Source organism: Triplophysa rosa, linkage group LG25 (assembly GCF_024868665.1).
Source record: "Triplophysa rosa linkage group LG25, Trosa_1v2, whole genome shotgun sequence".
Classification (NCBI taxonomy): Eukaryota; Metazoa; Chordata; class Actinopteri; order Cypriniformes; family Nemacheilidae; genus Triplophysa; species Triplophysa rosa.
The window spans coordinates 11,690,932-11,703,228 of record NC_079914.1 but is presented as its reverse complement, the minus strand read 5'-3'; the positions used below and the strand labels follow the sequence as shown (position 1 = coordinate 11,703,228).

General features: G+C 35.9%; 1 protein-coding gene across 1 annotated transcript in view; it reads right to left on the bottom strand.

The window, feature by feature from the left end:
* lrp1ba (low density lipoprotein receptor-related protein 1Ba) overlaps positions 1–12,297 on the bottom strand; it is a 185,657-nt gene that overhangs the window by 36,024 nt on the left and 137,336 nt on the right. The window contains 10 exon segments of the mRNA XM_057325867.1: positions 1,445–1,564; positions 1,677–1,793; positions 3,426–3,519; positions 3,603–3,751; positions 3,867–4,055; positions 5,144–5,343; positions 5,436–5,617; positions 8,711–8,833; positions 10,909–10,994; positions 11,927–12,110. Of these exon segments, the coding sequence (XP_057181850.1) occupies positions 1,445–1,564; positions 1,677–1,793; positions 3,426–3,519; positions 3,603–3,751; positions 3,867–4,055; positions 5,144–5,343; positions 5,436–5,617; positions 8,711–8,833; positions 10,909–10,994; positions 11,927–12,110 (1,444 nt within the window).

The following is a 12,297-nucleotide window of genomic DNA, read 5'->3' as shown; positions in this document are numbered from 1 at the left end:
TCTGTGGCCTTAGAATTACGTCATTAATTAATTTTCCATTTATATTTGAGATTAAATATAAATCGCGCATTTCCCGACAATTTGACCTCACTTCATACAATGTTCTACATAGCAAAATACAATTAATTAATTACAATGCAAAGTAAAACAAGTTCAAGCCCTTGCTGTCTAAATTAGAACAGAAAACCATAAATGTTCAGGCCGCTGTGCGCAAATCTTAGCTAAACCCTGACCCGGTGTTCCCCAGGGTGAGGCAGAAATTTTAGCCTACAGCGCTCTCTCCTATGGGGGTCTAAAGCCAGTCTCCAGTGCGGCGCTCCATATGCAATTAGTCCTGTAAAACCGTCCCTGTGTTTAGCTAATCAGTGCCGGGGGCTGAGTCGACTTCTCCTAGATCCAAGACCCCCTCAAAAGCCTCTTAGAGTTCTGTGGACCCTCCGGGCTCTGCTCCATGGTGCGCTATTTAAAATGCTCCTCCTTCTAACTTTTGGTTTTCTCTCTTTCGCTGTCTCAGAGAAGATTGAGAACCTTTTCTTCTTCCGTCACCTACCAGGGCGTACCAGATCTGGGCTTCTTATTCAAAGCACAGGGAGATACTCGACTCATGCAGGTGTAAGAATTCAGGCCCCCGCCGTGGCTTTAAATTGAGTTTTCTGACACAAGAAAGGATTTTAAGTCTTATTCGTCTCTAACTTCTTTTTGTTCTGTTCGTATTTGGACAAGGATTCGGTCACTCATTGCAAACAGAGAGAGTAATTATTTCACCAGTCAAGTTTCTGAAGGTGACATTAGGCAGATCTTTGGTGTTTGGTTAGCATGTCTACATCACTTTCATTGCCTTTTCCATTTCTTTTTATTTACCTTACTGTCGGTGTGCTAAATTTGCCCAGAGCGATTTTGCCTAAGGCAAGAAGTTTCTGCTGGTTTTTACCACGATACTCTCTCGGCTTTCGTCTCATCAGCCGGTTCAAACTTCCCAGACATTTCATATAAAAAAACAATTGCCAGTCACACAAAAATAGATTTATCATTCTCTGTCGCCTTGTGTTTTTCCTTCTGCACTTTTTACTCAAAGCAATCTGGTTTACCAGGAGGTTTACAGAAAATTACTTTTTTTTTCTTAAAGTAAAAAAATAGCTGAAAAATACATTATCAACTAATATTTTTTAAACCACCAACTGTATTCGTAATAGTAAATATCACCGATTTTTTTGCGTACATGGTTTGAGCAACTAAATTTGTTTGAAATCGGGACATCTGAAACACATCTAAACATACATTTTTAGTAATGCATGTAATCATAACAACAATTGCCAATCACTTTATTTTGTCTTTTAATTCATATACAGCAGTGTATAAAATATGAAATCAAATGAATTATCAAATACTGAATTTTATAACCTATACAAAAAGTCTAGCGAGAGAATAAAAGTTTGTCTCTTACGACAATCCGTTTCGTCTTCGCCATCACCGCAGTCGTCCTGTCCATTACATCGCAGGTTTATGGGAATGCACTTTTGCCTGTGTGTGCATTTAAACTGACCAGACAGGCAGATATACGAATCTGAAAACAAATGCAAACAAAATAAATCATAGTGTTATGAATCGTACCGCACAATGGCTTCTCTCCAGAACCCATCATCTATCTATGCATCAATCAATCAATCCATAATTACCACAGTTGGCTTCGTCTGAGTTGTCGCCGCAATCGTTTTCTCCGTCACAGATGAAAGGAGGTAGAGCGCACAAACCCGTTCCACACTGAAACCTTCCGGGCTGACATTTAAACTCGGCTATAAATAAGAAAGACAGACAAGAACAAATGAAAGCCAAGAAGAACAGAGAGACAAGCAGATATATAGACAAAGCAAACGGAAAAAATGGATAGCCAAAAGAAGTAAAAGACAACAGATAAACAAATAGAAAACAATAATAAACAAACATAATGACAGAGTATATGAAAGGATGAAAAGAAAGAAAGAAAGAAAAAAAGAAAGAAAGAAAGACAATTAATAAATTAACAAATAAGAGGAAGCCAGAAGAGGTAAGAAACAAAAACAATAAATGAATGAAAGTCAGATAAAACAAATAAAAGACAGAACAAACAACAGATAAACAAACAGACAACAATATTAAACAAACAAATTAAAGCATATAGGAAAGAGACAATGAAATGAATGAAAGACATAAAACAAATAAAATAAATGTATAAATGACAAATAAATGACGTATAGGAAAAGAAAAAAGAAAGATAGAAAGAAGGTAGGAAAAAAGGAAGGAAGGAAGGAAGGAAAGTAAGTAAGTAAGTAAGTAAGTAAGGAAAGAAGGAAGAAGGAAGAAAGAAAGAAAGAAGGAAGAAAGAAAGAAGGAAGAAAGAAAGAAAGAAAGAAAGAAAGAAAGAAAGAAAGAAAGAAAGAAAGAAAGAAAGAAAGAAAGAAAGAAAGAAAGAAAGAAAGAAAGACTGAAAAAAGGGTTTCATTCAACCAATTAAAATATTTTAGGGTAAGGATTCACATCTAAATTTTATAACTTGAGCCAATTAAAAATATATACATTTTCTTTATTATTTTTCATTGGCTTAAGTTATAAAATATAGATGTGAATCCTTACCCTAATTTTTTTTAATTGGTTGAATGAAACCCTTTTTTCAGTGAAGGAAGGAAGGAAGGAAGGAAGGAAAGAAAGAAAGAAAGAAAGAAAGAAAGAAAGAAAGAAAGAAAGAAAGAAAGAAAGAAAGAAAGAAAGAAAGAAAGAAAGAAAGAAAGAAAGGAGGGAAGACAATAATTAAATAATGAATAAATAAACAGCAGTGAACAGAAGCCATGAGGAACAAAAGACAGACAAACAAGCAGATATACAGACAAAACAAATGAAAAACAGAAACAATGACAGGTGGAAAAATGTAACGAACAAAAACAACTGAAAGAAAGAAAAGAAAGAAGAAAGACTCTAAATGCCAGACTTGTGCCGTCCTTTGCAGAAAATTGGACAATTCACCTTTCAATCAAATAAAAACTACTGCAGCACTTACAAATGACTCGTACGCTGCCATATTCAACGCAACCCAAGAGTCACATGAATAGAGCCTTGATGACAGACAATTTTATTCAAAAATCATCTCTCCATAAACCGTAGAGGAAAATTACACGTTTAAATTATGAAATAAAGTTTCTCCTGTCTTCCACTTAGATAAATGGATCAAATGTCTATCTGAAATGCAGGGACTGTATTCCCTTTGAAGGGATATATGTGAATTTCTCAAAAATGAGGAAATGATGTACTTTTGAATCAGCCATCACATTGGAATCATAAAGCCTCAAAATACTGTGTAGGTAAATGGCATGCTAGGAGCTAGCGAGTCTTGCACTAGCGTAACAGATGTGCTCTTTCATCGGCCCAAGAGCGACGTGTTTGGTGTTACTCACGACAATCTGCTGGCTCATCAGATCCATCGCCACAGTCGTCCACAGTGTCGCATTTCCACCAGAATGGAATACATTCATCCGTACCACAACGAAACTACACACACAAACAGGAAAAATGCACTTCATCCATTAGCACACATACAATTTGAAAGTGTTTCGGAGTTTCATGATTCACACCTGGCTGGCTGTGCAGTTGGACAGGCATGTCTTGTTGTCGTTGGCCAAGTAGAAGTGTGTAGGACAGGCGCACTTGTAACCCCCACCAGGGGATAGAAGGCATAGGTGACTGCACCCTCCATTAGTCACCTGACAGTGATGCTTCGGCACTACAGACAACAAATAACATCAAGCCAGGAACAAATGCTGAATCTTGACATTGAACATAAACGTCACTAGAAGAAACAAGATGACTAATTCAAGCTGATACTCTTGTTGTAATACCGTCAGGTTGTCTGAGAGGATGGTAGACTTTAATGTCTCGGATGGTTTGCCAGGAGTTGAGGAGCTCGGTACGTCGGCCTCCAGACGTCTTGTGAGAGCGGCTGAGGGTTTTGGACTTTTGGTCGCTCCAGTAGATTAAATCCTCAAATAATGTGAGGGCAGTCACTCCACCAATGTCCTTGATCGGGACTGGGAAAGTGAGAAGGAGAGTTTCATGAGCGAATTTCAGATCTTGAAATGATTGAATTTTGTACTAACATCTAAAATCTTGAATCTTCCATTTTGGCTAATAAGCCAAGTTGGTCACAGAATTTCAACTTCATGAAAGCTTCTAACAACTAAATTTTGTTTAAAAAACGACAAATGTCTGTTGTCACATAATTTTGTACATTTTGTTGCATATGCATATATATAATATAAGTTAAATATTACAAAATTTAGTCAATATTATAGAATTAAGGTGTAAAAATAATAAAGTGACAATAAATAAATAACTTAATTATTGTAATATATTATGATTTATAAATTAATTGTTAATAAATTATTTTAATTAAATGATTTAAAATTATATAAAATGATATTTTTTATTGATAAATTTGCTTATTAGGAGTAGACCTGTGATATAATCCAGATTTTCAGTACAAAAAAGTCAAATCTTGAATTTTTGCAATTTGGCCATTTTGGTCACAGAATTTCAACTTCACAAATTTTATGGATATTTTCTGTTCTCACACAATCCTGATACATTTTTTGGACAATATACAGTATGTATATATGTAAAATATGTACAATTGTTATAAAATATTTATAAAATGTAGTAAATATTATAAAATAAGGTGTGTAAATAATTACAAAATAATAAATAATTTAAATACTTTAAATTTAAAATTATAAACTAAAATCATAAAATGTAATAAAAAGAAAAATACATTAATTCAAATTATTAATAAAATAATAAAAAATACATAAAATGACATTTGCTATTGATCAATTATTTTATGCAAGTGTTGTCATTATATTAAAAACATTATTTCCTAATTTCTAGATATGGCTTTAGCTTTGTAAAAAAAATATATTAAGTTAAACACAAAATATCTTTCTTTGTGTTCAGCAGAACAACAACATTTACACACATTTGGAACAACTTGAGGATTAGTAAATAAAAACTAAATTTACATTTTTGGGTGAACTGTCCCTTTAACTATGAAGTGCAGTGCTAGAAATGATCATGGGTTTCGATTCTAAGGGAACACCAAAAAAACGATTAAAAAACATACCTTTGTGCCTTTTTGTACCATCCATATCTGAAAATAAGATATGGTTCTCATCCGACCAGTAGATTCTCTTGTTGATGTGGTCAACGGTGAGAGCCGACGGGGCGTGTATTTCTCTATCTATGATGACGCGCGGCTTGCTACCGTCCATCCCTATTCTCCCGATGTTAGGCTGCTCACAGCAGTCGATCCAGAACACGTATCTGAGTCACCACAGAGGAAAAAATTGTATTTGAATTTGCCTGAGGTGATTCCTTTATAATTCATGCACGTCTTAAAAATACAATTATTTTACCCTGTTTGTGTGTCCAGAGCTAAAGCGGTTGGATTTTTGAGTCCGGACTTGAGCAGTACAGTCGGGTAGAGCCCATTAGCTTTCGCCACCTCCAGGGTTTTTTTCTCTCCGTCACACCAGTACAAGTTCTTCCCGATCCAGTCGACAGCGAGAGCGCTTGGGACCGACGTCCTGTGAACCACCTGAGAAAACAACAAGGAGTGTTAGGCTAACGCAGTCGCTTTGGCTGGATATTCACAGGTAAAGATTCGCAGTCGGGATCACAGGGAACAAACGTTTCCTGGCAGACTAGTTCTAGATTTTAGTTTAAACTAGTTTCATCTGCTAAGTATGCAAGTAGCAAGAGCTTTAGACTGTCTTAAAGGGACTCCCACTGACTTCCATTGTATGGACACAAAACCACACATTTCTCAAAATATCTCCTTTTATGTTCTGCAGAATAGTTTTGAAAGATATGAGGGTGAATAAACGATGACTGAAGTTTTATTTTTGCGTGAACCATCCACAAGATAACCCCCCTCAAAAACAAAACAGGTAGCATTTCACATCATTTCACTGCTCATACTGATAAGGGAAATTGCTTGTTTGGCATAAACAAAACACTCTCCAGCTGGCAAATAAACAGTTGCGTTTAATCATTTTCACTCTTGGTTGCTGGTGCCCCCTGCCTAGCGCTTTTAAGAGTTTGAGTTATATTTTACAAGCTCTTTCTTTCATAACCAGAGATGAATACTAAATACATTTCGCCTTGTGTGTGTCTGTCCCATAAGCAGCAATTAAAACTACGTTAGCTGTGGTGATATACGCTGTCTTTTGAGGTGTACACTGGTTTTTGCATCAATGTTACGCCACAGGGTGAAAGTGTAAACATTTATGATGTGATATGTGTAAACAAATCGATAGAAAATCCAGCGAATTTAATTACATTTAATTTAAATACACTATATAGTGTCAGCTATGACAGCCCCATATGCAACAGACATACATAGACACAGCATTGGCACAACATCCATCTGACAAATTTCAACTGGCTTTAAAGGTCCAGTGTATGAAATTTAGCAGCATCTAGTGGTGAGGTTGCGTATTGCAACCAACGGCTCACTCCACCCCTCCCTCCCTTTCGAAGCACTACGGTGGCTGACACAGGACTAAGATGTCGTCATGTTTTCACTTCTTTGTCGAAGATCATCACGTATTTACGAAACACGCTCTGTAGAGCAGTTTGTCCCTTTAGGGCTACTTTACAAGCAACATGGTGAATTCCATGTAATGGGACCCGTGGTGTATGTAGATAGAAAAGCTCATTCTAAGCTAATAAAAACATACCGCTTCATTCTGTAAGCTCTTTATCCACCTCTGAAGACATAGTTATGCATATTATATTGCACTTCTGTCAATACATCTTCCAAAAAATGACACGTTGGACCATCAACAATTGTGGAATTGCAAAAACTTAAAGCTAAAACATGTCAAACGTCCTGAACATTGGCAGCATGTGGCTCATTTACTTTGCTAAGATGCTAATAAATCTCCTAAAAAGCATTTTCGTCCTATACATTCAAAATGAAGTAGAGGTAACACTTTACAATATTGGTGCATTTGTTAACATTGGGAAATGCTAAGCTAACATGAAAAAGCAATGAGTAATATAGTTTTCAGCATTTATTAATCTGCAAATGTTATTTATACTAACACAACTTTCATGTTAGTTTATTTTGCATTAAGCTAATGTTAAGTTACAACCTCTAATTTAAAAAATGTATTAGTAAATGCTGAAATGAACATGAACTAAGATGAATACATGCCGTAAAAGTATTGTTCATTGTTAGTTCACTTTAGCTAACGCATTAACTAATGTTAACAAATGCAACCTTATTAAAGTCTTACCAAAGACGACTTACAATTTAAGATCACTCTCCAAATTGTTGTGTCACCTTCTCTCTTCCTGTGCTATATAAACCTCTCATTATCTTAGTGTTGATGCATTTTGCCTTTAACTTCGACATCGAGAGTGTGACTTCGCCGCTGAACTTTCATTGCCTTTTATAGAAGCTCTCGCTCTCTCGCTCTTATAGGATAGCATCATAAATCAGTTTAAGATCCAGAGTTCAATCAAACGTAATGAGCCATTATGGCTCGATATTAAACATAATGAGCTCTGGCTGCCCAGCAGGGCAAGACTGGCACACGATGCCCATTTTCTGCCCTGAGTAATACAGTTTACACAACGGCATTGATGAAGAGGAGTGTGTAGACAGATAGCCTCTCTCTCTCTCCTCTCTCACACACACATTTTTCTTTTGTCTATGGGCATAAACCTGGCTCATTCCTTATTACACATGCCAGGTCTGTTAGAAAAATCAAGGCTTCTGTTAATTTGTTGAGCTGGAATCATCAATTGCACAATGGGTGACTATTATACACGTGGAATGTTTTGCTTCATTGCTTTCTCTCTTTTTGCAAGTCACAAAATTTGACTAAAATATGTAAATATAATGTAAATGAGTAAATGCGTTTCAATATTTAAGCTACATTAGGTGCATACAACTTACATAGATACATAAGTCGATACTATAATTTCATTCAATTATAATAATAGTACTAATAAATATGTATTATTTTAATAATAATAATACAAAATATTTACAGAATACAGAAGTGAAACTATTTGAAATGTTTCATATGCAAAAATTATTATTATTACTATTTACATTACGACCTACTGCAATTTTTATTATTATTAATATTGTTAATAATAATAATAATAATTCTGTATTTGTTATTATTATTGTTTACATTAGGACCTACTGCAAAAATTATTATTATTATTAATATTAACAATATTAACGCTGTATTTATAATTATTATTTACCTTAGGACCTACAGCAAAAATATTATTAATATTGTTAATATTAATAATAATAATGCTGTATTTATTATTATTATTATTATTGTTTACATTAGGACCTACTGCAAAACTTCTGTATTTTTGGCCCTCACAAATACAGTCAAACCCAAACACAAAAACCAAAGACTGGCTCATTTCAGACCAGGATTGTCAATTCTTTTCAGAACACCTTTCATTTCTGTGTTGGATTGATGTGAATATGCTTATTTCCCAATGGAATCCATCCGTAACACAATGAAAATGGCTACAGGTGAGAGGAATCAAATTTACCCACGGGCAGGGAATATTTGCCTATGTCAATCTGGGCCATTTCAAGAGTAATTTAACATAAACACACATACACATAGACTAACACTCCCAGATGTACCTTAAGGTCACTTCCATTGAGACGCATGCGGTTTATTCTGCGTCCGCTGGGCCTGCTGGTGTCAATCCAATAGATCAACTCCTTCCTGGAGTCAAAGTCTAGAGAGATGACATTACTGAGCCCCTGAAGAGAGAGAGAGAGAGAGAGAGAGAGAGAGAGAGAGAGAGAGAGAGAGAGAGAGAGAGAGAGAGAGAGAGAGAGAGAGAGAGAGCGAGAGAGAGATGAGATGAGATGAGATGAGACAAAATAGAAAAAAATAAAAACAAGACATATTTAGTATTCAATAAACTCAAATATGTTTATTTAATTACTTATTTAATTATAAAATATTTAATAATTTAACGATAAATTATTTAATAATTTGATATTTTTAATAATATTAAATATTTAAATAAGATTATTAGAAATACAATTAATTTTGTACTTTACTGTACGTTTAAAGCTTTAACACACCAACAGCAGAACCTGTGTTCGCCCCAGTGTATTTTTTTGTACGTTATCTTTATATGAAATGAACAAATAAGCCTCCTTTGTAAAAAAAAAAGTCGCAGATTACTGTGATATCAAATAAACATACTATATTAAAACGGATCAGGACACCAAAACAGACTCGGATGAAACATCACGCCGTCTTTACATTCGACTCATTACAGCAACTACCCGCGGCTTTCATTTTCTCACTGTCACTCGGACCCGTTTTATTTGACTATTTTCAGATTTATGTCCAGTTCGAAATAAGTCTGAGACACACTCAGTCTGATGGAAACTTCCCATCATGCATCGTCGAGACCTGAGCCAATCACTTTCTCAGCAGGGGTCTCTCACATTCTCCTCTCTCTATGTCTATTTCTCTCTCTGGTTCACTCGAAACCCCCCGCCGTGCTCCGATCTGACTTGCCGGACCAGACCTTTCAAATCAAACTGATGGAGTCAGTGACTGATGAATTAAGCCGAGCGTACATTTTTAACTGCTCTTTAAATGGCGAGACGCTCAATCTTGAACATGAGAGAGATTCTTCTTTGTCGGATCCTGTTCACGGTATTGGTCATGAGGAAACGTCGGGTCTTCATATGGGATTAAAGACTTGCTTAAAGACCATGAAATCATTAATGATGACTAATAATATATTCAAGCAATAAAATAAATGAGGCAGGGAACAAGAAGCCATGATGTGTATGTGAGAGATAGAAAGTGACTTTAAACGGTCTACTTTACTTTTTCTCAATCATTTTATAAAATTATTTGTATTGTACGGTGCCCCTTAGGGGGAAAACTTGTTTTATTAAAAGTGTAAAATCGTAGTACCCAGTTTTTGGCACATCGGTTCCCATTTGTACAACCATAGTTTTACTACAAATATCATGGATAAACTATGGTTACTGTAGTAAAACCGTGGTAAATTTGTGGTTACTATGATTTAACTATACAAAATAAAACCAAAAAACTATGGTCACTATATTTAAACCATGGTTAATTTAAACAGATTCACCCAAAAATGAAAATAAATGTCTTTGTTCTGATGAACACAGAGAAAGATATTTGGAAGAATGCTTATAACCAAACAGATCTTGCCCCCCATTGACTCCCACAGTAGGAACAATTACTTTATCATTTGTTTTGTTCTGCTGAACACAAAAGAAGACATTTTGAAGAATGTAGGACAGCAAACAGTTCTGGGGCACTTTTGACTACCATTGTATTTAGTCAATCTATCTACATCTGCAATGTATCTACTATGGGAGTCAATGGGGGGCAAAATCTGTCTGGTTACAACATTCTTCCAAATATCTTCAATCAAAACAAAGAAATTTATACAGATTTGGAACAACTCGAAGGTGAGTAAATGATGACATAATTTTCATTTTTTAGGTCAAGCATCCCTTTAAGTTGCTCATTTCAGTGTTACTTACTTAAATGTACAATGATGAAGTGAAAATATTGCAGAACAGGTGGCTCTTGATATTGTGTTTCCCTTAGAGCGTTCAGACATTATGAGTTTATTAATCTCCATTTGTCACAACATGTGTATTTTTATGAGCAAAATACGTATAAAATTTCAGGCGAAAAAAAATAAAACAAGAGGTAAAAAAATCACAAAAGAACTGGATTATGAAAATGGGAGTGCTACCTCTACGACTGCTAAATGCCTAAATGAGAAACTGTGAATCAAAAAATGATTCAATGATTTTTATCGTACCTGTTTCAGAAGGGTGTAGTTGGACCCGTCCAGACTGATCTTTCTGATCTCGTGATGGTCAGCAAGAACGAGAAAAGGCTCTTCCGCTAGAAAACGAAAGAAAGAAACGAGCGAATTTAAGAAGCATTTCTAAAATCAAGTATAAAAACAATTTTAAAAATCTCCTACATTTACCAACGGGTACCGAGCATGCCAGATTCAAACCTGCGTCACCCAATGTGAGCACCATAGGTACACATTTAATCGTGTGTACTAACAGATCTTGACGTAAGCAAACATCTTGATCTAAGAATGTTGCCGTACTACCAGGAAGTCGGTCATCCCTCGACCACAGCTTCCATTTCAAAACATTGCCTAACTCTAATACTACATGCAATATGTAAATTAAAATGAAACTAAAACATAAAAGTATACCATCTATTTGGAAACCAAATGCGTTTTAAGATACGTGTTTGTGTTGCTCTATGGATTACTATGGCCTGCGACTTGAAGATTGACGACTTGAAATTGATTTCTCTCAAGCTGCCAACACCTGCGCGTCCACTTCCTGTCAAAAGCAGGACTTAGATATGTCAGTCAAACACAAACAGGGCTTTATTACTTGAGGTTGTGCGCGTGAGTGAGACCCATACAAATACACATATACATGTGATAGAACACAACAAAGAATACCCTGTATGCCTTCAAAATATTGTTGTATTCTCAAACTTCTTAGTTTATGGCTAATCTGCATGTTAGTGATGTTTGTGAGCATCCTGTAAATGTGTGTGGCTGTGTTTTCCTGTATCCTTTATAAATAACTGCAGACAGATGCCATATATGTCACACCTGGATCTGCTCTCAGCCAATCAGAGCGCACCTGCAGCTACCCAACTAATTGTCTATCATGTCACTTTCTTCTAAATATAAACCACAACGAGGCAATCTGAGACTTTTCAATGCAAGTATGACAATAAAATCTTTGTAAGGGTCCACAGGAGCTTGTTTGCACCTGTGCCGCTGAATAGACGGGCTGTACCTGAGAGAGACCTGCAGCTCTGTGGGTTACTGGCGGTCCACTGGTAGCCGTCGGCGCAGAGGCAGCGAAACGATCCGTAGGTGTTGATGCACTGATGGCTGCACGGATAACTCTCGGAACATTCGTCGACGTCGATGCAAGTCCTGCCGTCGTTTTTGAGACGAAACCCCGGCCAGCACGTGCACTGGAGGAGAAAATATTTTTGAAAAGTTGTAAACAAACATTTACTTGCAATATTGTGCTTTAGTTTTAAAATTAAGCATTTAGCAGACACTCCAGCCTGATCTCACGAGAATTTATTATGAGAGACTATATTATGAGATTGCTATTTCATATGAAATTGTATGACGTGAAAGTTATTAAAGTTCACT